Below are 26,179 nucleotides of genomic sequence, written 5' to 3'. Positions count from 1 at the left end.
TTCTGTAGTTTCTGGTTTTATGTTTAGATCTTTAATCCATTTTGGGTTTACTTTTGTGTATGGTGTCGGAGAAGGCAATGGCACCCCACTCCAGTACTCTTGCTTGGAAAATCCCATGGATGGAGGAGCCTGGTGGGCTGCAGTCCATGGGATCGCGAAGTTGGACACTACTGAGCAACTTCACTTTCACTTTTCACTCTCATGCATTGGAGAAGAAAATGGCAACCCACTTCAGTGTTCTTGCCTGGAGAATCCCAGGGACAGAAGAGCCTGGTAGGGTGCCATCTCTGGGGTTGCACAGAGTCAGACACGACTGAAGCAACTTAGCAGCAGCAGCAGCAGCATGGTGTTAGAAAATATTCTAGTTTCATTCTTTTACAAGTGGTTGATCAGTTTTCCCAGCTCCACTTGTTAAAGAGATTGTCTTTTCTCCATTGTATAGCCTTGCCTCCTTTGTCAAAGATAAGGTTGGGCTCTGTTTTCTAAGCTAGACATTTACTGGTGCAGTGGGTTTGAATCCTGGCATGGCCACTAGGTAAAGTGATACTACCACAAGTCACGCAATAAGTTCTTAAGCCACGTACATTATTTTGTACTCAGCGTCTTTGTCTGCAAAATAGGGAGGAGATTGCTCTATAATCAATTCTGGAGTCCATTTCAGCTTTACAAGACCATGCATCTCTAAACTTTGATCTTATAAAAATGGGTATTATTGCATCTCTCTTGGAGACGTTTTTAACATTTACTCCCCAGGACATAGCTTATTCTTCATAATCCTCTGTGTGTACAGAATATTGTAAGGGCATTTCCACTAGCATCTTACTTCTAAAGGCTGATGTTGGCAGCTTTATTCTTTGAAGATATAAAAATGTTGGGATTTTCAGATATGAAAATGCGTTTTTATATAGTTTAGATTGCTAAGGAGTTGCCTGTGTTACAGAGGAGAGGCCTCCAATCTGGCTCTTTGAATGCAAGTGCTTCTGTAATGAAGACTCTCAGAGGCTTTGGACCAACTCTCATATACAGCAGTAGGCTTAACTAAATGTTCAGGCTGTGGGGTGAACAGAGGCTGAAGAGTAATAACCATGATGACATTCTAGGACAAAGTGGTGTCAACACTTGCACTTGGAGGTATTGGCAACTGCGTTCCTGGGTTGGGAAGCTAAGGACAGTGTTATGGAGTGCATGCCTTGCAGAAATGGGCTCATAAACTTGTGCTCGCTGCCATCTGTATTTTCTCATATTGGTCCCTGGTCATTCTTCTCAAAGTGAATTGCACTGAGGAAGCTCAGAAATTCAGATACCACCCTCAGATTCAGCAAGGGTGGTATCCTGTCTGTCATAAGGTGCACTAGATTGGGGCTGGGACAGCCCTAGTCTACTATTAACAGCAATTTCCAGTCTTAGACAACCAGAACAGCACCCTTGGTGCAACCCATTGGTAGCCAGCTCTGGGTAAGGGATGTATTCGGTCACCCGTACCTATGTTTCCTAGATCCGCGGGAAGAAATGGAGACTATGGCATCTGAGGTGGATCCTTGTGACAGTTGGGCAAGAAGGCAGGTGAACAGAATGTGGATCACAAGGGCTGGAGAGGGCTTTCTCCACAGCCTTGAGCCCCTTCCAGGTGGTCGAAGATAACAGGATTAGCTGATGTGACCTGCCAGCAATAGACCTCAAGGCCTCCTTCACTGGGTTGTAAAGTTGGTGTAGGGCCTCCATCAGCAGGCACTGTCAGTGATGTCAAATCTCTTTACTCTTGTGTGCTTGCCTGGTGTCTGGCTCCAGAAACTGCATCTGTCTGCCTGATCTGCCCACTGGGTAGTGGGCCAGAGGTGCTGGAAGAGATGCCCTCTCTCTCCCACATCAGCCATCAACCAGTAACTGGAGTCAGCATATAAATTCTTCCTCCACTGCACAGATGGGACAGTTGAAGGCATTCCTTATGACCTAGATCTGTGTGGCTTACTTCCTTCTTCCTGCCATGTCATATGCAGCCCATGACGTTCACCTGCCCAGTGCACAACTTGGGGCATCAGATTTTGGTCAAACTCAAAAATTACTTTCTGAGGAAGAAAAGTACATATGTGGGATACCTTTCCTTTTTTAAAAAATATATATTTTACAATATTTATTACAGCCTTTTACAACTGAGTGAGTTTCAGGAAGCTAAATATTGTCAATTTTATGTCTTTAAATACTCAATTTTGTTTTTACCCCAGTTTATTTATCCTAGACCTCTGCTTCATATGAGCAAAACTGCCACTGAAAACTACTCACAAATCAGCAATATATTAAGAATAAAATATGTACAATTTACTGAGAGGCTAGAACAGTTCTGGCAAATAGAAATATAATGTAAGCCACATAAACAATTTTGAACTTTCTGACTGCTTTCTGGTAGTCACACTGAAAAATTAAAGTGGAACTTAGGTGACAAATTTTATTTATCAAAAATCACTTAAACATGTCATTAATGCAAAAGCAATGTTTGAGATTTTTAAATCCTTGTTTGTTTTATTGCACTGAGTCTTTGGAATCTTTTATACTAATTCAGATCTGCCACATTGTCAGTGCTCAAAAGGTACATGTGTCCTGTGGCTACAGTATCTGACAGCACAGGTCTGGAGTTTGCGCTTCAGGGTTGACCCACTCACTTGACGATGAAGCTGGGGTAATTACATGCCTGTTCCCATCAGTCATTGGTTGAGGGCTGCTACAGAGAATATCAGTGACTTAATTCTTAGGCACTTAACTGACCTGCAGCAAAAAAAAGTCCTCCAGTAAAAGATGGGGATGGTAGCAGATAGAATTGCAGCCTTGGAGGCTGTAGTGAAAAGGCCTGTAGAACAGGAGCAGAGCTATCCATAGCCTACTATGTTTTACAATACCTTTATTTTGGTGCCTTATTATATATTATCAAATGACTTGCAACACACTTGGGATTAGTGACCCAAAATGACTGTAAAGTTTATTGGCCTACAAGGATAAACTCAGAACTCTGACATTCAAGGTTCATGGGAATCTGGGTACATCCTGCATATTCTATTTGCCTTCTAGCCATCATTTTGCTAAGAATGTCCTGCCTCTTATTATTTCTGAGTCATTTCTATCCCTATATCTGTTTTTTTTTTTCCTCTGCCTGAAATGTCCTTCCTTTTTATCCACCCCTCACGCCCCTTATCCTTATAAGATGTGACTCATTTCTACATCTCTTACGGAACTTCTTATGATAACTTCAGTCTACAGTGATTTCTTCACTTTGTATTTCTCTTGCATCTTATCCAGCACTTGTTCCTTTGGCGTGGCTTCTCTTATCCACTTCATGGTGCAGCTCCTTCACATAATACTCAGTTTATTTGGTGCTTTGTGCTCATATTTCTTATAGGAAGACATCAGATGAGGAGCTGTGGTTTTATGGTTTGTTTTTTTTTCATGTTTGTAATTTTAAGCACTAATTGTTAAAAGGCTCTGGTAGTTGTCAACAAAGTGCCAAGAAGGAGATTGCCCAACAGAGCTGCTGAAGGCATCTGAAATCATCCTGATTGCCTCCACCAATTTCAAGGAAAATTGTCAAGAAGAAGATAAGCACCCCCAATAGCTTTCATAAAGAGATGACACCACTCAGTGTTCTAAATATTCAAAATGGTAAGAAGGCAACTACCATTTCCTTTCTCATCTTATACCCAAATAAGTTTTATGTAAGTTTTATACCATTTAGTTGTATTTTTATGTACTTTAGAAGTAATGGGCGTAGAAGGAGGATTGCTGGACCAGAAATTAGGATGGCTGCCTGGCTCTGGCACTGTCTGCTGTGTGGCTGCAGGAAAGTGGTTAATTCTGGCCTTTATCTGCAAAATGATAACTCAAATGAGTTCCCATTCAGCTGTCGAATTCCATTTCTGATTTTATGGTGTCTGCTCATTTTTAAGAATAGGCATCATTGTTTATGATTTTAAATTGCAGTGGCTATAATTTATGTCATTGCTTTTATGGCACATTGTTGAGAATATCTGTGATTTGTTGGATGCTGAATCGTTACTCAGGAATGCAGCCCCAATTTTGACATTTCTCCTATGGGAGAATATGTTCTGCTTCACAGTGTCCTTTTTAATATGATTTCCATGAATGAAAGAACTAGGGTGTGCGCGTGTATGTGTGTGAATAGTCAATCAGCCACATTTTTGTTGACAGGGCTATCATCCCTTTAATTGTAGGATTCATGGTTCACTTCCTTGATAATACCTTGCGTAATATCCCAAATGGCCCTCTCCTAACCTCACTGTCCCTGCAGAATCCCTTCTTTGTACTCTCATCACATAAAGGATCTCATAAGGATGTTTCCTTATCTCTTAGCACGTATTGACATCAGCTTATATCTCACATGTTTGTTTCCTCCACTGGCCTGTGAACTTACTGAGGGATGGAATTTGTATCAGTGGTGCCTCAGTTGAGCAGGTAGTTTTAAACAGTGATGGCTAGATAAATGATTAGAAAGAGGAAGGGAGGGACAATAGGCTGGAGGGTGGAAGGCGGAAGGCAGGGCAGGAGGAACAGATGGATTTGACTGCCCTACACTATTATCCTGGGCTTTGCAGATGTTGTTGTTGTTCAGTTGCCCAGTTGTGTCTGACTCTTTGCCACCCCATGGACTGCAGCATGCCAGGCCTCCCTGTCCCTGTCCATCTCCGGAGTTTGCCCAAGTTCATGTCTATTGCCATCCATCCATCTCATCCAGCCATCTCATCCTCTGACTCCCTCTTCTCCCTCTGCCCTCAGTCTTTCCCAGCATCAGGGACTTTTCCAGTGGGTTGGCTATTTGTATCAGGTGAGCAAAATACTGGAACTTCAGCTTCAGCATCAGTCCTTCCAATGAGTATTCAGGGTTGGTTTCCCCTAAGATTGACTGGTTTGATCTCCTTGCTGTCCAAGGGACTCTCAGGAGTCATCAGTTCTTTGGTGCTCTGCCTTCTTTGCGGTCTAGCTCTCATAACCATGCATGATCACTGGGAAGACCATAGCCTTGACTCTATGGACCTTTCTTGGCGGAGTGATGTCTCTCTCTGCTTTTCAACACACTTGTTTGCTTTCCTGCCAAGAAGCAATCATCTTCTGGTTTCATTGCTGCAGTCACCATCCGCAGTGATTTTAGAGCCCAAGAAGAGGAAATCTGTCACCGCTTCTACCTTTTCCCCTTCTGTTTACCATGAAGTAATGGGGCTTGATGCCATGATCGTAGTTGTGTTTTGGTTTTTTTTTTTTACTATTTAGTTTCAAGCCAGCTTTTTCAGTCTCCTCCTTCACCTTCATCTTTAGTTCTTTAGTTCCTCTTTGCTTTCTGCCATTAGAGTGGTATTATCTGCATATCTGAGATTGTTGATATTTCTCCCACCTATCTTAATCCCAGTTTATAACTCATCCAGCCTGGCATTTCTCATGATGTGCTCAGCATATAAGTTAAACAAACAGGGTGACAACAGACAACCCTGTTGTATTCCTTTCTCAATCTTGAACCAATCAGTTGTTCCAGTTGGGTTCTAACTGTTGCTTCTTGACCCACAAACAGGTTTCTCAGGAGACAGATAAGATGGTCTGATATTCCCATCTCTATAAGAGCTTTCCACAGTTTGTTATGATCTACACAGTCAGAGGCTTCAGTGTAGTCGATGAAACAGAGGTATATGTTTTTCTGGAATTCCCTTGCTTTCTCTGTGATCCTGCAAATGTTGGCAGTTTGATTTCTGGTTCCTCTGCCTTTTCTAAAACCCAGCTTGGATATCTGGAAGTTCTTGGTTCATATAATACTAAAGCCTAGCATGCAAGATTTTAAGCATGACCTTATTAGCGTGGGAGATGAGTGCAATTGTCCAGTGGTTTAAACATTTTTTAGTACTCTCTTCTTGGGAATTGGGATGAGGATTGACATTTTCCAGTCCTGTGGCCACTGCTGTGTCCTCCAAATTTGCTGACATATTGAGTGCAACACTTTTATAGTATCATCTTTTAGAGTTTTGAATAGCTCTGCTGGAATTCCACTACATCCTCTAGCTTTATTGACAGCAGTGCTTCCTAAGGCCTACCTGACTTTGCACTCCAGGTTGTCTGGCTCTTGGTAACTGACCACAACATCGTGGTTATCAGGTTTATTAAGATCTTTTTGGTACAGTTCTTCCACGTATTCTTCCCATCTCTTCTTGATTGCTTCAGCTTCTACTAGGTGTCTACCATTTCTGTCCTTTATTGTGCCCATCTTTGGGCAAAATATTCCCTTGATCTTTCCAGTTTTCCTGAAGAGATCTCTAGTCTTTCCCCTTCTGTTGTTTTCCTCTATTTTTAAGCATTGTCATTGAAGAAGGCCTTCTTGTCTCTCCTTGCTATTCTTTGGAACTCTGCATTTATTTGGGTGTACCTTTCCCTTTCTTCCTTGCTTTTTGGTTCTCTTCTTTCTTCAGCTATTTGTAAAGCCTCCTCAGATAACCAGTTTGCCTTCTTGCTTTTCTTTTTCTTTGGGGTGGTTTTGTTCGATGTCTTCTGTACAATATTACGGGACTCTGTCCATAATCTTCAGGCACGCTGTTACCTAGATGTAATCCCTTGAATCTATTCATCACCTCTGCTGCATATTCATAGGGGATTTGATTTAAGTCCTACCTGGATAACCTAGTGGTTTTCCCCACTTTCTTTATTTTAAGCCCAAATTCTGCTATGAGAAACTGATTATCTGAGCCACAGTCAGCTCCAGGTCTTGTTTTTGATGACTGTATACAGCTTCTCCATCTTTGGCTACAAAGAATGTAATCAATTTGATTTGGATATTGACCATTTGGTGATGGCCATGTGTAAAGTAGTCTTTTGTGTTGTTGGAAAAGGGAGCTTGCTATGACCAGTGCATTCTCTTGGCAGAATTCAGGTAGCCTTTGCTCTGCTTCATTTTGTACTCCAAGGCCAAACTTACCTGTTACTCCAGGTATCTCTTGACTTCCTGCTTTTGCATTCCAATCCCCAATGATGAATAGAACATATTCCTTTAGTTTTAGTTCTAGGAGGTCTTCTAGGTTTTCATTAGAACTGATCAACTTCTTTGGCATTGGTGGTAGGGCCATAGACTTGGATTACTGTGATGTTGAATGACTTGCCTTGGAAATGAACCAAGATCATTTGGTCATTTTTGAGGTTGCACCCAAGTACAGCATTTTGGACTGTTTTGTTCATTATGAGGGCTAGTCCGTTTCTTCTATGGGATTCTTGCCCACAGTAGTATATATAATGGTCATCTGAATTAAATTTGCCCATTCCTGTCCATTTTAGTTCACCGATTCCTAAGATGTCAATGTTTATTCTTACCATCTCCTGCTTCACCATGTTCAAGTTACCTTGATTCTTAGACCTAACATTCCAGATTCCCATGCAGTACTTTGCAGCATCAGATTTTACTTCCATCACCAGACACATCCACAGCTGAGCGTTGATTCTGCTTTGGCCCAGCAGCTTCATTCTTTCTGGGACTATTAGTAGTTTTCCTCCATTCTTCCCTAGTAGCATATTGGAAACCTTCTGACCTTGGTTAGATCTTTTTGTCTTTTTAAACAGTTGATGAGGTTCTCACAGAAAGTATACTGGGGTAGTTTCCATTCCCTCCTACAGTGGATCTTGTTTTGTCAGAACTCTCCACTATGACCCGTCTGTCTTGGGTGGCCCTACATGGCATAGCTCATAGCCTCTGAGTTACGCAAGCCTCTTCACTCCACAACAAGGCAGTTATCTGTGAAGGGGTTTCCAGATGACTCAGTGGTAAGGAATCTGCCCATCAATACAGGAGACTGGGGTTCTATGCCTGGGTCAGGAAGATCCCCTGGAGGAAGAAATGGCAACCCACTTCAGTATTCTTGTCTGAAAAATACCATGGACAGAGGAGCCTGGAGGGCTACAGTCCATGGGGTCTCAAAGAGTTAGGCACAATTTAGTAGCACACTGAGCGCACTATTATTATAGTTGTCATTATTAAATATAGTTGTGGGTCACAAATACAACGTTAGTCCTAATAACAGTATAATAAGAAGTTTTGCAGACTCAAACACAGTTGATTGGAATATACTCAATTGGATTACTGTGTCTTAGTACACTTTACTCAGGCTTCTTTTCCCAAAGAAAGGCAATGCCAAAGAATGCTCAAACTACTGCACAATTGCACTCATCTCATACACTAGTAAAGCAATAATTCTCCAAGTCAGGCTACAGTAACATGTGAACTGTGAACTTTCAGATATTCAAGCTGGTTTTAGAAAAGGCAGAGGAACCAGAGATCAAGTTGCCAACATCCACTAGATCATCGAAAAAGCAAGAGAGCTCCAGAAAAACATCTATTTCTGCTTTATTGACTACACCAAAGCCTTTGACTATGTGGATCACAATAAACTGTGGGGAATTCTCCAAGAGATGGGAATACCAGGCCGCCTGACCTGCCTCTGAAGAAATCTGTATGCAGGTCAGGAAGCAACAGTTGGAACTGGACATGGAACAAAAGAGTGGTTCCAAATAGGAAAAGGAGTACATCAAGGCTGTATATTGTCACCCTGCTTATTTAACTTATATCCAGAGTACATCATGAGAAATGCTAGGCTGGATGAAACACAAGCTGGAATCAAGATTGCCAGAAGAAATATCAATAACCTCAGATATGCAGATGACACCACCCCTATGGCAGAAAACGAAGAACTAAAGAGCCTCTGGATGAAAGTGAAAGAGGAGAGTGAAAAAGTTGTCTTCAAGTTCAACATTCAAAAAACTAAGATCATGGCATCTGGTCCCATCATTTCATGGCAAATAGGTGGGGAAACAGTGGAAACAGTGTCAGACTTTATTTTTGGGGGCTCCAAAATCACTGCAGATGGTGATTGCAGCCATGAAATTAAAAGATGCTTGTTCATTGGAAGGAAAGTTATGACCAAGTTAGACAACATATTAAAAAGCAGAGACATCACTTTGCCAACAAAGGTCCATCTAGTCAAGGCTATGGTTTTTCCAGTAGTCACGTATGGATGTGAGAGTTGGACTATAAAGAAAGCTGAGTGCCGAAGAATTGATGCTTTTGAACTGTGGTGTTGGAGAAGACTCTTGAGAGTCCCTTGGACTGCATGGAGATCCAACCAGTCCATACTAAAGAAGATCAGTCCTGAGTGTTCATTGGAAGGACTGATGCTAAAGCTGAAACGCCAATACTTTGGCCACCTGATATGAAGAGCTAACTCATTTGAAAAGACCCTGGTGCTGGGAAAGCTTGAAGGCAGGAGGACAAGGGGATGACAGAGGATGAGATGGTTGGATGGCATCACCAACTCAATGGAGATGAGTTTGAGTAGACTCTGGGAGTTGGTGACGGACAGGGAGGCCTGGCATGCTGTGGTCCATGGGGTCGCAAAGAGTCGGACACGACTGAGCAACTGAACTGAACTGAACAGGCTCCTTTTAAACTAGCTTCAAAAAACAATGAAAGTATTATATTTTATGGAAAATATATTTTAACTACAATTATTTAAATAAGATCATGATTTATATGTTTAAGACTTAAGGAAAGTCTAAAATGATCTAATAGAAAATTATCAAATACCATTTAGCTGCTTTAGTTTCTTTCCTCAGAATCTTCACCAAAACATTGTCTGCATAAAACTGTTTCTGTGATGGTAGAAAAGGAAGAATTTGCTTTAGTGGCCTTTAGTGGTTCAGCATATAATGATTTGATATGGTAATGTATTGTATTTGTCCAGTAGGGAATTTTGAATGGTATGTGCTTTTCATGTATGGTAATGAGTAAGCTCAGAGTACAGGTTCTACAGTGATCCTGAAGTACCACACATGGTCACCAAGATGCCAGTAGCAGCATCTGACATTTGAAGTACTGAGTGAATTAATGCTCAGCTTCAATGTAAACCTAGCATGTTCACAAACAGCTGTTGTAAGATGTATCAGGACAGTTATGCTTATTCTTTTTAATAACAAATGAGCAAGATGTTTCCAGGAGGCTGTATGTATGCTGTTCAGTTCAGTTCAGTCACTCAGTTGTGTTCGACTCTTTGTGACCCCATGGACTGCAGCATGTGAGGCTTCCCTGTCTATCACCAACTCCTGGAGCTTGCCCAAACTCACGTCCATCAAGTCGGTGATGCCATCCAGCCATCTCATCCTCTGTTGTCCCCTTCTCCTCCTGCCTTCAATCTTTCCCAACATCAGGGTCTTTTCCAGTGAGTCAGTTCTTCCCATCAGGTGGCCAAAGTATTGGAGCTTAACTTTAGGATCAGTCCTTCCAATGAATAGTCGGGATTCATTTCCTTTAGGATGGACTGGTTTATCTCTTTGGGGTCCAAGGGACTCTCAAGAGTCTTCTCCAACAACACAGTTCAAAAGCATTAATTCTTCAGCGCTCTACTTTCTCTATGGTCTAACTCTCATGTTCATACATGACTACTGGAAAAACCATAGCTTTAACTAGATGGACCGTTGTGGCAAAGTAATGTCTCTGCTTTTTAATATGCTGTCTAGGTTGATCATAGCTTTTCTTCCAAGGAGCAAGTGTCTTTTAATTTCATGGCTGCAGTCACCATCTGCGGTGATTTTGGAGCCCCCCCAAATTAAGTCTCTCACTGTCCATTGTTTCCCCATCTATTTGCCATGAAGCGATGGGACTGGCTGCCATGATCTTAGTTTTTTGAATGTTGAGTTTTAAGCCAGTTTTTCACTCTTCTCTTTCACTTTCATCAAGAGGCTCTTCAGTTCCTCTTCGCTTTCTTCCCTAAGGGTGGTGTCATGTGCATATCTGATATTGATATTTCTTTTGGCAGTCTTAATTCCAGCTTGTGCTTCATCCAGCCCGGCATTTAGCATGATACACTCTGCATATGTTAAATAAGCAGGGTGACAGTATACAGCCTTGTGTACTCCTTTCTGATAGCTCAGATATATGCTGTAAGATAAGCTTTATAGGAACTGTACAGTTTGTACCTGATGTTAATGACTAATCATGATTTTTGTATAAAAGTACACGAGTCATTGGTGTACTTAGAAATCTGACCCACTTAAAAGACTGTGCAAGCAAATTAAAATTAATGGGAAAATTTCTCAGGGACTGAAATACCTGGAAAATTAGACAGATTGTTCTTCAGCAAATCAGAAAGCACCTGTGGAGTGTTTGGCACAAAAACACTGTGCCTCACCATTTTATTCTTTCAGCAGTCCTGTCTGAGGGGTTGGTCTTTGTGGAATCCTGTTTTCTTCAGATGTCATTAAAAAACATTTGTTGTCAAAGCCCTTTCTGACTGAGGTGGAGTTTATATAAGAGCTATAGCTCAGACTGCCTTTGTGACAAAGGCAGTTTGGCACTAGTTCCAGCTCAGTGCCTTTGTGCTCAGGTGACCTTGATCAAAGTGGGCTCCCCTGTGGGGTTCTCAGCATCTTCACCTATAAATGTTAAGGTTGAACCAAAAATCTGTTGTGGGATGTTGTCCATGCCATTCATTCAACAAGAGTTTGTTGACCACCTAGTAAGTTCAGCACCATTTTATAACTGAGGGTTCAGTTCAGTTCAGTCGCTCAGTTGTGTCTGACTCTTTGCAACCCCATGAATCGCAGCACGCCAGGCCTCCCTGTCCATCACCAACTCCCAGGGTCCACTCAGACTCACGTCCATCGAGTCGGTGATGCCATCCAGCCAACTCACCCTCTGTGGTCCCCTTCTCCTCCTGCCACCAATCCCTCCCAGCATCAGAGTCTTTTCCAATGAGTCAACTCTTCGCATGAGGTGGCCAAAGTATTGGAGTTTCAGCTTTAGCATCATTCCTTCCAAAGAAATCCCAGGGATGATCTCCTTCAGAATGGACTGGTTGGATCTCGATCTTGCAGTCCGAGGGACTCTCAAGAGTCTTCTCCATCACTACAGTTCAAAAGCATCAATTCTTCAGCACTCAGCCTTCTTCACAGTCCAACTCTCACATCCATACATGACCACTGGAAAAACCATAGCCTTGACTAGACGGAGCTTAGTCGGCAAAGTAATGTCTCTGCTTTTGAATGTGCTATCTAGGTTGGTCATAACTTTTCTTCCAAGGGGTAAGCATCTTTTAATTTCATGGCTGCAGTCACCATCTGCAGTGATTTTGGAGCCCCCAAAAATAAAGCCTGACACTGTTTCCACTGTTTCCCCATCTATTTCCCATGAAGTGATGGGACCGGATGCCATGATCTTCGTTTTCTGAATGTTGAGCTTTAAGCCAACTTTTTCACTCTCCTCTTTTACTTTCATCAAGAGGCTTTTTAGTTCCTCTTCACTTTCTGGTTCAGTGACATGCAAAACCAGAAATAGGTTCCTGCCAGCTGGTGCCTAGATCCTAGTAGGGGGAAGAGATCATCCTTAATCAAATAGCCCACAAATAAATATGTCAACCCAGCCTTGGGAAATGCCATGAAGAGCTGGTGGAGTCCTGGGACTGACGAAGTTCCTAATTGGGAGGTTTATTTCACTCAGAAGGGAGACCAAGAAGGGCCTCCTAGGGGAGTGAGAGGTGCTCGAGGACATGGCTGTAGTGGAGAGGGATGGGAGGCACTGAATTCTAAGCCCAGCAACTTGGCCACCTTATCTCACAGCATCTCGATTTCCTCATCTCTAAAAATGGAACTGACATCAGGAGCTTTTCATGCTGTTGTAGGTTTCAGGACAACTTGTTTGAAAATACCCAGCACCAGGCAAATTACACTGCATTGGATTTCTAAGAATAGCTTTGGAAGCAGAGATGTACTGTTTTGTACATGGATTTTTAGATGTGGGGAAAGAGTGAAAACAGCTTTGAGGATTCTTTTATTAAAATGTCTGGGTTCACTTTCGGCCCTGGAAGGTCCCTGGCTTTCCTTAATCATAGAGCCAAGTTTGCATCACTTGACTTTGAAATCCTGGGAATGACCTTGCTGCATGATTCAGTGACAGAGGACTGAGCTTTAGGAGCTGGCAAAAGGTTAGATATCCCTTGCCGTTTATACACGAGAGTAGGAGGCTGATCGCATGAACAACACTGGTGTGAGGAGGCAGCCCCTGCCCCATTGTCCTCAGCTTTTCTCTCTTCTCTGTATGCTTAATATTTCATTTGGAAACGGTGGACACTTTCTGCAGCTACTTGTGGGTGCTTATGCAATTCCTTCTTGAGATAAAGTGAGGCTAACACTCTCATAACTCTTCAAGGCCTGAGGATTACTCCTTTAATCTTACAAAAGCAAACAGGAGGACAGAAATAACCCATCAATTGTTTCAAATGAAAAAGGCCAACAATAATAAATAATTGCCACAATAACTTGAGGTTAAGGTCTTCATTTGTTGGAGGCTTTTCAAGAATTTGAAGCTTTTCTCCAAGTTAATTTTTCACATCTTGTTTGTTTCCTCAGAGTGTTGCTTCCAAAAGCAAGGCCATTAGATCTCTTGTTACATATGTTATTCTTGTTGACATGCCAGGCATGCAGGAAAGTGAGGTCCTCTCTTCATAGATGGGTAATGCTAATTCCTCCCTTGCAAAAATCCATATTTCAAAGTATTATAGCCTGCTGAGATTTTGGAGAGTTCTCTTCTCTTTCATGCTGTATTAATGGTTGCAAACAGCAATGAACATGTTAATTTAAGTAGAAAAGGAATTTGTTGGAAAGATATGGTTCAGAGCCTAGGCAGGAAGGGGAGGCAAGGCTTAGCCCAAAATGTCAACTCTGGGCTCTCAACTCCTCTGCAGCTGCCTTAGATGATCTCAGAGAGCCCTAGTGTCTTTGGGCAGCCCTTAGAATTCAAGGCCCCAATTGGCAGCATCCACCACCCACACTGAGGCCACTTGACTACCCTTAAATTACAAGACTGCACTTAGTTAAGTGCCCACACTTGAATGACCAAAAGGAGAGCAAAGGCAGGGTCTGCCCCCTCTACTGCTTATCTTCCTCTCCTACCTATCTTGAGATTCCCTCCAAACAGGAAGTTTTCAGGATCCTGAGTAGCCAAAAATAGCAACTATCCATCATTCAGGGTTTCTCAGGTGGCACTGGTGGTAAAGAACCCGCCTGCCAGTGCAGGAGATGCGGGTTTGATTTCCTGGGCTCTGGAAGATCCTTGGAGAAGGGGATGGCTACCCATTCCAGTATTGTTGCCTGGAAAATCCCATGAACAGAGGAGCCTGGTGGGCTACATCCGTAAGGTCACAGAAACTCAGACACGACTGAAGCAACTTAGCATGCACACACACGCATCCATCACTCAAACCCTTGTAGGCTGGGTCACATCTGCTACCAACTGGTTGGCCAATCAAAGACTGTTCTCCAGTGTGATTTTTGTCTGAAGCTCACATCACCTAATAATTGTCAGTCTCATGTGCGTCTTCATCCTTGCCACCACCATCATACTCATCTCGTTGATGGTCTGTTTACCCCACAACTCTCTCCTGGGCTGCCATTTCCCTCCATCACACTCTTCAAACATCCCTCCCTCCTCCTCGCCTTTCCTGGTCTTGGACTCTGCTTTTATTTCACTGCAAAGTAGAGGCCTTCCCAGGGGAACTTTCATTTCTTCCTACCACACTTCTACTGATGCATCTGGGCCACGTGCCCCATTTTCTTACTTCATACCAGCTGAGGCCAGCCCCTCTGTTTGTTCACCAGGCCACTCAGCAACTGTGCCTTGTCATCTCTTCATTACTTGCCCTCTGTCTAGTAGATCCTTCCCAGTATCATGTAAATATGCCATGTTAATTCTTTTCTGAAAATAAAAAAGCAATTTCTTTGAGCCCATTTCCCCCACCAGCTGTCATCCTATTTCTCTGCTTTCCTTTACTGAAAAACTCCAAAGAATTGGCTATGCCCACTGTTTCCATTTCTTCTACGCCTACCTCTCTTAGACCAACTCTAGCCAAGCTTTATCCCTGACGCTACACTTCAGAAGTTCTTATCAAGATCACCAATGACCTCCAGATGGCTAATTACAAAGGCCAGTTCTGATTTTTCATGTTAGTTTGCCACATTTGACGAAACTGATTACTCCTTTCTTGAAGCATGTGGCTGCTTGGAGACTGTCTTGATTTTTCCCCTGTCTCCTTATTCATTCTTTTTCTGTCTCCTTTGCTGGCTTATCATCATCTTTAACTCCTAAGTGTGAGCCCCCCTTCTCTATTTACATGCATTCCCTAGTGGTCACTTCTAATCCACCCCAAATGTGTATCTCTGGCCCTGACCCCCTGCTTCCACTCCAGACCGTTACATCCAGCTCTCTGAGCATCTCTTCTTAAAAATCCAGTAAGCACTTGAATGTTCTCTGCTGACCTTCTATACCTTTGGTCTTTTGCATCTTGATAAATGACACCTCTTTCCTTCCAGTTGTTGAATCTAAAATTCTTGCAGCTATCCTTGCCTCTTCTCTTTCTTGAACACCCTTCTTGCAATCTGTGAGCAAAATATATTGGCACAATTTTTGAAACATCTAGAATATAACCTCAGCTTCTACCCCTGTGGTCTGAACTGCCATTTTCTTACACCTGAATTCTTATAAGAACCTTCTCACCAGACTCTCTCTTTCCTTCTGACTGAGTATACTCACCATGCACATCACAGCCAGTGTGAGCCTTTATATATGGAAGTCAGGCCATATCATCCCCTGTTCAGAGCCCTGCAGGATCTCCTGTCTCAGAGGCAAATTAAGGTCCTTGTGATGACTCCATCCCTTCACCACTAAGCCCATTCCCCTCCCCACTCTGCCCCTCACTCGTTCCTCTCCAGCCATACTAGTCTCCTTGCTATCCTTGAACACACCAGGCATGACTTTGCTAGTTCCCAAATTCTGTGCATCTTGCTATCTTTCTTCCTTCTGGTTTCTACTGAGAGGCCACCTCATCAGTGCAGCTTCCCTGAACCAGCTTATTTAAAATTGCACCCTACTCTCCCTCGAACTATGGTGCCTTCTTTCCTTCTTAGCCTTTGTAAGTTTTCTCCATTGCTCTTACCACAATCTGATCTGTATATTTGATTCTCTGCGTATATGTTTTTTGTTTCCTTAAAGCTACAGAAAGGCAAGAACTCTCTTTTGTTCTCTGCATTCTCTAGCCCATAAAATAGTGATTGGCATGTTGTAGGTGCTTAGAAATATTTGAGTGAATTATCCTATAACCAAAATCCATGATTAGGTTATTGAAAGAAGGTGAAAGTGAAGTCTCTCAGTCGTGTCCTACTCTTTGCAACCCCATGGACTGTGGCCTACCAGGCTCCTCTGTCCATGGGATTTTCCAGGCAAGAATACTGGAGTGGGTTACCATTCCTTCTCCAGATCTTCCTAACCTAGGGATTGAACCTGGGTCTCCTGCATTGTAGGCAGATGCTTTACCATCTGAGCCACCAGGGAAGTTGATTAGGTTATTAAATGTGTTATAATTTTCCAAGTTGGATACACTAGATTTCACATGAGCCATAGGATGGCCTAGTGAGTGAGTTAGGCTACACACCACAGAACCCCGCCATGCTTAGATGTGGAAGCTGAGGCTCATGAGGGCTGGCTGGGTATCCCAGAACACATGGCTTATTAGTGGGTTCCTGGGACTTGTAGTCCTGATCCAGAGGAGTTTCTCCCACCTGCCTCCCCTGCTCTCAGCTACCTGCTACATTCCATGTTACTAATATATTAGTGAAAGTTTTAGCACACTTATTGCTGTTCATTTTTCCTTTTAGCGTTGATGAGAAAACCCCGTATCTAGCTCTGGGGGCTGTGAAGAATATCTCCCTAAATATCTCCATCTCCAACCTTGGGGATGATGCCTATGATGCCAACGTGTCATTCAACGTTTCTCGGGAGCTCTTCTTCATCAACATGTGGCAGAAGGTAAGACGGCCCTGTGTCTAGTGCATTCGCTGACTTTCATCATAGCCTGGAATATGCAGTGATCTTGCAAATACTGTTACTTTGTGCAGAGGCTCATTTGGAATTATTAGAATGATTTCCTCCTGGACTTAGAAAGCATTGTTGGTAAAGCGAAAGAAGAAACTGAATACCCACTGTGCACTGGAGCCATATCTGTATTTGACACCACCTCCCATCCCTTCTATCTTGTGAAATCCTCTCCACACAGTTGTATTCTGGCCCCTTCTCTGAGATGATACAGTCATCATCTCTGGCACACGCATGTTCTACAGAATTCATGCTTTAGGTCAGCAGTGGTTGTGAAAGACCAGATAAGAAATGAAAGCAAATCACTGCTTATCATGTGAGTTATCACCAGTGATGCCTTTGATGTTTTCATTCAAGGGTCATGAACATTGGCCTCTGCTTTGGCATATTGACTTATTCCTGAAATATTTTAGTGAATTGAGGAAATTAAATTATTTCCATGAATTGAGTGAGTTTTTAAGAGCAATTTAATTTATTTGAATGATGTTTAAATAGCGTGACTCAGAAAGGAAAAAGGACCTGGTTTTGTCTCCTGTTCCATAATCCCCCTCAGTGAACCACTTTGGGGAAGGAAGAGTAACAGACCTCATCCACAGGCAAGCAGGAGGAATGACTGGACTCAGGTCCTTCCATGGAGGTTGTCTGCCTGTGGTTAGACAGGTTATCTACCTGTGGGCAGCTCTTCTGATGGGAACCTTTGCAGCTTTTCAAAGTGTTCACAGCAGTGAACTGCGGCACCTTGATGTCTGTGTAGAAATGGAGCCAAAATCACTTTCTGAGGTAAACCTTGGCCCTGCCCACAGGTGAGCACTAGGCCAACCTTCAGGCTGTGGGCAGCCTTTGTCCAGGCACAAACCCTGTCAGGCTCAATAGTTTGACCAGGACGTGCCCAGGTTACAGGGCAACTGAAGCATATAGACATCTAGAATGGCATTCCAAGAGCTTCCCAAGAGATCATCTCAGACTCTGATGCTACATAGCTTCTGGAGCTCCAGGATAGTGGAGGCCACAAAAGCATTGAATGCAAGAAGAGCATACTTTCCAGCTCCTCTAAACCCCCCAAATTGTCCCTGATTTAATCTCAGTCCAGAGGGAACCAAGTATCCATAGAGTTCTTTACTTGGCTATGGACAGAATCTCTTTTACAGAATGTCATGTGCCACGATGCCATCTTCCTCTTGGGGGTAGAAGGATGGGTAGGGGGAGAGGGGTTCAGTTAGGGACCAGACCTGTGGAACCCATCTTTATGATAACTGGTGGCTGGGTCATCACTGTCCCACACTCAAGCCCATGAAAGAGCTTTCTTTCTACCTCAGAATTAGGAATAGCTGTGCTTTCCCAGAGCATTTTAGCTTGTTTGTTATCTGTGGACAGAGGCATCCTTATAACCAACTAAGCTTCATTATCTCTGTTCTAGAAAGCTCAGAGGTGGCCTCACTGTTAGTATAAGGACTTCTTGGTATTATTTTGTAAACAAAGTAGCCTCCTGCTTCTTACTTTACTTCCTTCCACCGTGTTTTTCTTTTTGGCTTGGAGACTGTATAATATTCTATCATAGGATATAGTATGGATTGCCTGTGAATTCATGCTATTGGATATTTAGATTAGTTCCAGTTTTATTATCTTTTGAATAATATTGTGATGACTCTCTTTTAGAGCAATTAGTATGAGCAAATGACTATATCCTTAATCCTATAATTATTTGGGAAATGGGAAGTCTCAGTTATTGATCAACCAACATGGGTTTTTCATACATTTCCCCATTCCCTCCTTACTGCATGTAATCTGGGCATACCTGATTTATTGGAGCAATGTTCTCAGGAGAAAAGAAGTGAGGAAACGGAATGGGGCAGAAAGGTCTGAGGAAGGGTACAAAATCCCAAATCAGCCCTGGTCTGTCTGTGGGGTAAAAAGAGATGGAGGGTGCTCTAGAGCATAAATTAATCAGCATAATTGTCCCCGTTGAAGTGGAAGGGGAGCACCATTTCCACCCCATCATCATTATTAACCACTGGGGAGACATCCTGGATAAGGGGACTCAGTCAGTCAAGGATGATGCACCTGAGAAGGACACAGGTGTCTCATTGGCTACTGTAGCTGATCATGGGGCCAATGAGAGCTCATTTTTATCTCTTTGCCATTGAGTCCCAGTGACCTTTAAAACCTTTGGCACAGGGGACACTAGGTTTCAATTTGGCAGAAAGTTGGCAAGGTATTGGGCTCTTTGGGCTCTGGTGCACATTAGTCCAAGAAAGGTGGCAAGGCACAGAGACATCATATCATGTAGCGGCTGCAGAGGCAGGGCCAGCTAGAAAAGCATATGGGTGAGACGCCCTTCAGTGCAGTAGGAGAAGGAGTAATAGTGAAAAAAAATCCCCTCCTGTGACTATAACCACAACTGCAAAGTTAAATCAGATGGGGAATATAAGTGGCATCATTCAGCCCAGAGCAAGTTTTTAACAATACATAGGTGGGTAATGAGTGAGACAGGAAGGGGCCCACCCATACTGATAGACCTAGCAGAACCAGCATGGGCCCTACAAAAAGGTCCTAACATGTTAAATAAGAAAAGTGTAACTCCAGAAACAGAGGGAAAGCATACCTTTTAAAAGACTATTAATAGAAAGCAAAAGTAAATTTTACAGACATCTGTTTTCTTAGTAAAATTCAAGAAAAAAAAAAGTGAACCCAGCAAATGATCAGATAGTAGAACAATGGACTGAGAGGAAAATGGAAAGGGCTAACAGAGAAGCAAAAAAAAAAAGTTTGTGGTTGGGATTAGGAAGTATTATAATGAAACCAAGAGGGCAATGACAGAATTCAAATATTTGTTATGATCAGAAAGGAGCAGAATTAGCAGTATGGGAAACTGATTCATTGTTGCGGAGGGCATATTTGAGGAGATCTCTTTAGAATTTATAGAGAAAAAGAACAGAGCGGTGGAGAAGGATGGCAGTGAAGACTAGATATGGAAGGTGAAGGCTGGAGAATCAGCAAATGGAAATGGTTCCAGAATCACTGGAATAGAAGACCTGAGTAGACAGCAAAAAAGAATCCTGATTTTTGTGAATGGTGCTGCAGACATCAGGAAAAAGTGTTAAAAATGGCTTAATGTTTACATACAGCTTCATCACATTTCAGTTTTTGCACTGTAAAAATGATGCTACCCGTACCTAACAGAAAACAAAGAAACTCATTCTTTCTCCAGCTTTTGTAACATTAATAGCAATAATTAGATTGTGTTCCATAGTGAAGTAAGAATTCTATACCCAGCCAACTTGCCCTGCATGGTGAAAGCAAAATAAGGATAGCTTTGGATATACAAGAATTTGTGAAGTCTACTAACTCTTCTAGTTTAGACTCCCCCCAAAGCAGACCTGGACACAATGACTGTGGTACAGGTAGGTAGAGAATGAGGTGGGGGGAGGCACAGTGCGGGAGTGATGGGTTTGATGAAACGGGACAAGACGGGAAAGTGTGCACAGAAGGGCAGGTTTTGCTGTGGGCAGTTCATGTTCTGTCCTGCTGCAGATCCTCTGAGAGACAGACTCAGAATCATTGTTGTGTGGGGTAAGGAAGCTGCTGGAGGGTTTATCTACCAACTCCTGTTTCTCATCCATGGAGAATCGCTCCAAAGGCATTAACTGTCCAGCCTTTGCAGCCTTCCCTGGCTCTGGGCTACATTTCCTTTCTTGGGGCCAGGAAACAACTCAGGCAGAGAGATGAGGGAGCTTCAAGCCTGGAAGGAGACTGGCCTCAAGTGACCAGCCCTTGGGATGGTTCTGGGAAAGATGAGCAAGGCACTGGCAGCATCTGAGCAAAAGCCATGAGAGCTTAAATAACCATGAAACTCTTCCTGAGAAATGGCTACTTACATATATAGTGTATTGTGGGATAAAAAGTATATTGAAGCCAAATAAAAAAGCAAGCAAAAGCAACTTTTACAAATATTTAAAATAGGAAGCAAATGTGAAACAATAATTATTGCCTCAGTAAATAATAATTTTGAATATTAATATAAAATAAGTCTATAATCTCAGTTTTACCATAAAAATTTGAGAAGAAATTTAATCTCATTACTCCTCCTGCTTCACATTCTTTAGGATGGATCTCAGGCTCCTCAGCTGTTCATGAGAGGCCCTTCCCAGCCTGGTCTTTCCTGCCTCCCCTCCTCCCAGTCTCATAGTCACCATCCCCCACATACACCCTTGAATCCACTCATAATTTCTTGCTGAAGCTGCCTTTACTCAGGAATACCTCAACCCCAGTTTGTTTAATGAACTGTTCCAACCTCGCATCTCAGCTCAAGGGTCACCTGTGTAGGCCCCACACCTGAACTGGTGATGTGGGTGGCTAGCTATCCCTTTTTTCCAGAACCACAGAGCAACTCGGGGCCCAGGCCCTGCCTTCAAGGTCTCCAGTCTTTTCTGTCAGCACACAATTAGTGATGTCTCAGTTTCTGAGACTGAGCAAAAAATATGAACTGAGATGGATTTTTTTCTCTCATGCAAGGCTCCTTTTAGATTTGTTCGGATTCCTTCCTTTAAGGGGAGACTGCTTATAAAAATGTGGGCTGCATGGGTGCTGCTGCTGCTGCTAAGTCTCTTCAGTCGTGTCTGACTCTGTGCGACCCCATAGACGGAAGCCCACCAGGCTCCCCCGTCCCTGGGATTCTCCAGGCAAGAACACTGGAGTGGGTTGCCATTTCCTTCTCCAGCACATGAAAGTGAAAAGTGAAAGGGAAGTCGCTCAGTCATGTCCGACTCTTAGCCACCACATGGACTGCAGCCCACCAGGCTCCTCTGTCCATGGGATTTTCCAGGCAAGAGTACTGGAGTGGGGTGCCATTGCCTTCTCCGGTTACATGGGTGACCATCTGCTAACTGTCCTCTCACCTATGTAAAGCTAAAAGAGAGAGTGAGGAAGAATGGAGAAAACATGGTTTGGAACACGACTGTACCACACAACTTTAGGGTCATGTTCACCTTTGGCTGTAGGTGAGCAACACCCCAGAGCACAGTTCCACAGAATCTAATGTCAACAGTGCCCTCTGGAGTCATATAGTCATGTGGCACCAGAGTCAAGAAGAAGTCCAATTGTCATTTCTTGCCTTGGTGCCACTTGGCACATGGGGACTTAGCCCTTCTTGCATCAGTGGAACAGGAATGGAGTTGTTTGGACAGCAGTGATTAAGTACCTGTGAAGTGTCAGGGGCTGTACTAGCTGCTAGGAGACACAAAGAAGAATAAGCACTGGTCCCTGCTCCTGGGAGGACACAGCCTAATAGGGAGAAAGGCACGTCAGCCAGCAATTAAAGTACGAGATGCCAGCTGCTCTACAGAGGTACTGAGAAGTTGTTTTGAAGCACAGAGATGACAAGATGAAGCAAGTTGTTACTGTACCTGGTAGTCTCAGGTTGGACAGAATCCCTAGATAAATGCTGGGGGGGTAGGTGGATGGGCCTCTGAAGAGTTGATGTCAGCCAGTGCCAACATTTCAGAGCTAGGGTTGCTGAGTGGGGTGGGTGGGCCAGTTTATTTGGGAGGTCCAAATAAGTCCAGAGCTGGACTGAAGCCGAGGTGAGACGGTGGAGAACAGAGGAGGAGGAACAAAAGGAATCTCACCAGGTGGAAAGAAGCTGCCCATGTGGGACAAAGGAGCAATAAGTGGCAGGGTGACTTTGGGACATTTTAGAAATACTGTTTTGTGCTAAAGTTGCTTGTCAGCTGGGACTCCTGCTGTCATGAAAGCCTCACATAAGTGAGAGAGAGAAATTGAAAAAAAGGGATTGGATTCATGAGTACATCTTTGTGGTATTGACTGCCATGCATACATGGAAACGGACAGGGAGGTGGACAGTGTAGGCTTCAAGCGGATGTGAGAGAGCGCCCAGCTGATGTGGGGGTACAGAGGGGACACAGCATCTTGCCACGGAGTCAGGGGAGAGGGAGAAAGGGCAGGCTCCTGGCCCAGTCTCTTCTCTACAAAGTGCAGTCTTGGTTTGGGTCTCCCAGATGCTGACCTTGAAACAAGGAATTGAGGGCTATTCATACCTTTGGGAGATGCAGGAAACAGTGGAAAGGAGGCGAAGCAATACAGGCAGGTGGGGGCAGCTGATGAAGAGAGGACCTTTACACCAGCCATCACGGGGTGGTGGGGCTTTATCCCTCAAAGCAGCTACAGGAAAAGTACAAGACAAGCCTCAGGGGGTGTGAGAGCTGGGGATTCAGACACCATACCCCCCAAAGAGTCAGTGGCTTAGGCCTGCTCGGGGTGTTCATTCCCCACTACTAGTGTCTTATAAGGTGCATGGCCAGAGCAACCTACACAGTTCTGAACAGTGTCCTCAGGCACAGAGATGCAGCTGCTGGCAGCTGGAAGTGGGCTGGAACAGCCCGAAAGGTGCAAGCCGTCTAGGCAGGTCTCACCAACATCTCCAGCTTGAGCACCTCACTTTCTAGACCTCCTCCAGAAGTTGTAGGTTGGCCTCATAGCACTTCCCTGGGTTTCTGAAGGAGCACACCTCACAGTCTACAGGCGTGGGGCAAGGCAGGTGTTGTAAATGGGTGAAGAGGCTGAGTATGGGACAGGAGGAAGCAGTGGAGACTGTGAAGAACGGAGGATTCCAGCCTTGTCCACAGAAGGCCACCCACACCCAGCAGCAGCCACTGATTGCCAGGTGGGAGTGAGTGCCAGTTTCAGACTTCCTATTTTTCAGAAAAAGCCAGAAATCCACATTTTTATGTGAAATCTCATGGCTTTGGCAGTTAATTAAAATATTCTCTGAACATTGTATGGGCCAAACAAAACATGTCCGCTGACCATATCCAGCCTCTAGGCCATCAGTGGTGACCTCCTGCTTAGCTGTTTTCCGCATGTTCTGGTCCCATTGTCTTGCCTGCCTGTTTGGCTTATGGATCTGGATTCTGGTAGATCCCAGTCTGTCTGCAGCCTTGATAACATTTCATGTCCACCCCTGGGCATCAGATCAGCTAGTCAGAGACTAGATTGTGAGTGTATGTTGAGAGGAAGGAGGGAATTGGAGATGGTCAACTCAAACCTGGTATTCACTGAATTTTTTTGTCCTTTCTTTTTATTAAAAAAAAATTTTTGGACATGCCATGTTGTCTGTGGGATCTTAGTTCCCCGACCAGGGATCAAACCCATGCGCCTTATATTGGAAACACAGTCTTAACCCTGGACCACTGGTAAAGTCCCTTACAGCCCTTTTTTTTTTAATTGAAGTATATAGTTAATTTGCAGTGTCATGTTTTTTTCTTTAGATGTTCATCAACTTGATTCAGCTATACATAGACACATCAGTTCAGTCGCTCAGTCGTGTCCGACTCTTTGCAACCCCATGAATCGCAGCACACCAGGCCTCCCTGTCCATCACCATCTCCCAGAGTTCACTCAGACTCACGTCCGTCGAGTCCGTGATGCTATCCAGCCATCTCATCCTCTGTCGTCCCCTTTTCCTCCTGCCCCCGATCCCTCCCAGCATCAGAGTCTTTTCCAATGAGTCAGCTCTTCGCATGAGGTGGCCAAAGTACTGGAGTTTCAGCTTTAGCATCATTCCTTCCAAAGAAATCCCAGGGTTGATCTCCTTCAGAATGGACTGGTTGGATCTTCTTGCAGTCCAAGTCTTCTTTTTTAGATTCTTTTTCCATACATGTTAGTAAAGAGTGTTGAGTAGCATTCCCTGTGCTACGTCTTGTCATTGTTTATTTTATATATAGTAGTGTGTGTATATGTTAATCTCAAGCTCCTCGTTTTTCTCACCCCTTCTCCCCCTGCTCTCCCCTTTGGTAACCATAAGTTTGTTTTCTATGTCTGTGAGTCTTTTTCTGTTTGGCAGATATTTTTTTGGATTTCACATACAAGGAATATCATAGGGTATTTGTCTTTACTTCACTTAATGTGATAATTTGGAGAAGGAAGGCAGGTGAGGGGGACCAGTGATCATGAATCCAGCAGGGAGAATGTATACCCTCCCCTGTGATACTTTTGAGCAGTTCAGAGCACTTCCTGTTGTAAGACGTGTAGTTACTGCTCATTCCCTGTTGGTTTTAAGTCACTGAACTCAATTGATAAGTCTGGAGGGACTGCAATGGAGGGAAGGGGCCTTGCCCTTTTATTTTCTCCATGACAGGGTCTTACATGGGAGATGTAACAACTGTGTAGGAAGTTGCCAGAAGGAAAGCCCAGTTTTGCTCTTTCTAATGAGTGAGTGCTTTGAGTTCTGAATTAAACTCTGTTTTAGGAGTGGAGAGCCAGCAGGGCAGCTTCCATAACTTTTAGGGGCTTATTCTTTAAGGCAAGATGCATAGAGGGCTTGTAAGTTTGCTTCTCTTGTAAAGTGATTCTTCCAGCTTCTTTCTACCTTTACTGGAGAAAAGGCAACCCCTTTCCATATTCAAGGCAGACTGCTCAAGATGGCGCCAGGCGATAAGACTGATTCAGTTTCTAACCCAGGTAGAACAGAAGAGATTAGACGCTGCTGTGTTTGTGTACCTTTGGGTTTGAGGAAGTGCCCTGGCCTGTTCTCAGACAGAAGGTTCCACAGAGAAGTCACATCTGTACACAGGGATGAAATGAAATATATTAAGTGGAGCCAGGTAGCCCAGCGTCACAGTGTGGAAGGGTTTGCAGACGGAAGTGTGTGCACCTCATCCTTCAGCGGGTAAACAGATTTCAAGCAGCCTTCCTGCACTCTGCCACTACCACAACCCACCCCCCATTCAGGGCAGGAACTGATTTTCATTGTGTTCTGCTTTCTCCGGTGTCTCTTGTCAAGTTAATAGTAGCCTCGAGTAAAATGCAACTCTTAGATGTTTATAGTCATCTTGTCTCGGCCATTAAGATGATGAATGAACTTGCTGCTTGCCCTTGTAAGAGAGCCCTGAGGGTGGATATTGATACTCAGAAAATAATAAGTCTTTTCTGTCCCTTTCCTGTTTTTAATCCAGTGCCCTAAGCCCCCTGGCTCTTTACCTTGAACTCCTGCCTAATGCTGGGAGAAAAACCTTACCTGGATCCCAGCCCATTTGAGACTCTAATACAGAGCAAGCTCTTTCTCTCACACTGTTGGTCTTCCCCATCCCACTTGTCAGAGGCAAATCCCTAGAGCCTCTTGGTGTTTCTGACTTGTTTCTGCTGGCCCTGAACTTCCTCTTGGAAAGGATGAGCATGGGTGGTGGGGAGCAGGGACCAAGCCAGGTTTGCAAGTCCTTATCTGGG

General features: G+C 43.7%; 1 protein-coding gene across 1 annotated transcript in view; it reads left to right on the top strand.

Annotated features, from left to right (window-relative positions):
- Nucleotides 1–26,179, top strand: part of ITGA9 (integrin subunit alpha 9) — a 367,242-nt gene that overhangs the window by 216,418 nt on the left and 124,645 nt on the right. Inside the window, exon 18 of the mRNA XM_052639038.1 lies at nucleotides 16,723–16,873. Coding sequence (XP_052494998.1) covers nucleotides 16,723–16,873 — 151 coding nt within the window. The remainder of the gene's footprint in view (nucleotides 1–16,722; nucleotides 16,874–26,179) is intronic.

The sequence above is a fragment of the Budorcas taxicolor genome, chromosome 1, assembly GCF_023091745.1.
Source record: "Budorcas taxicolor isolate Tak-1 chromosome 1, Takin1.1, whole genome shotgun sequence".
Classification (NCBI taxonomy): Eukaryota; Metazoa; Chordata; class Mammalia; order Artiodactyla; family Bovidae; genus Budorcas; species Budorcas taxicolor.
This window is presented reverse-complemented; position numbering and strand designations above follow the sequence as displayed.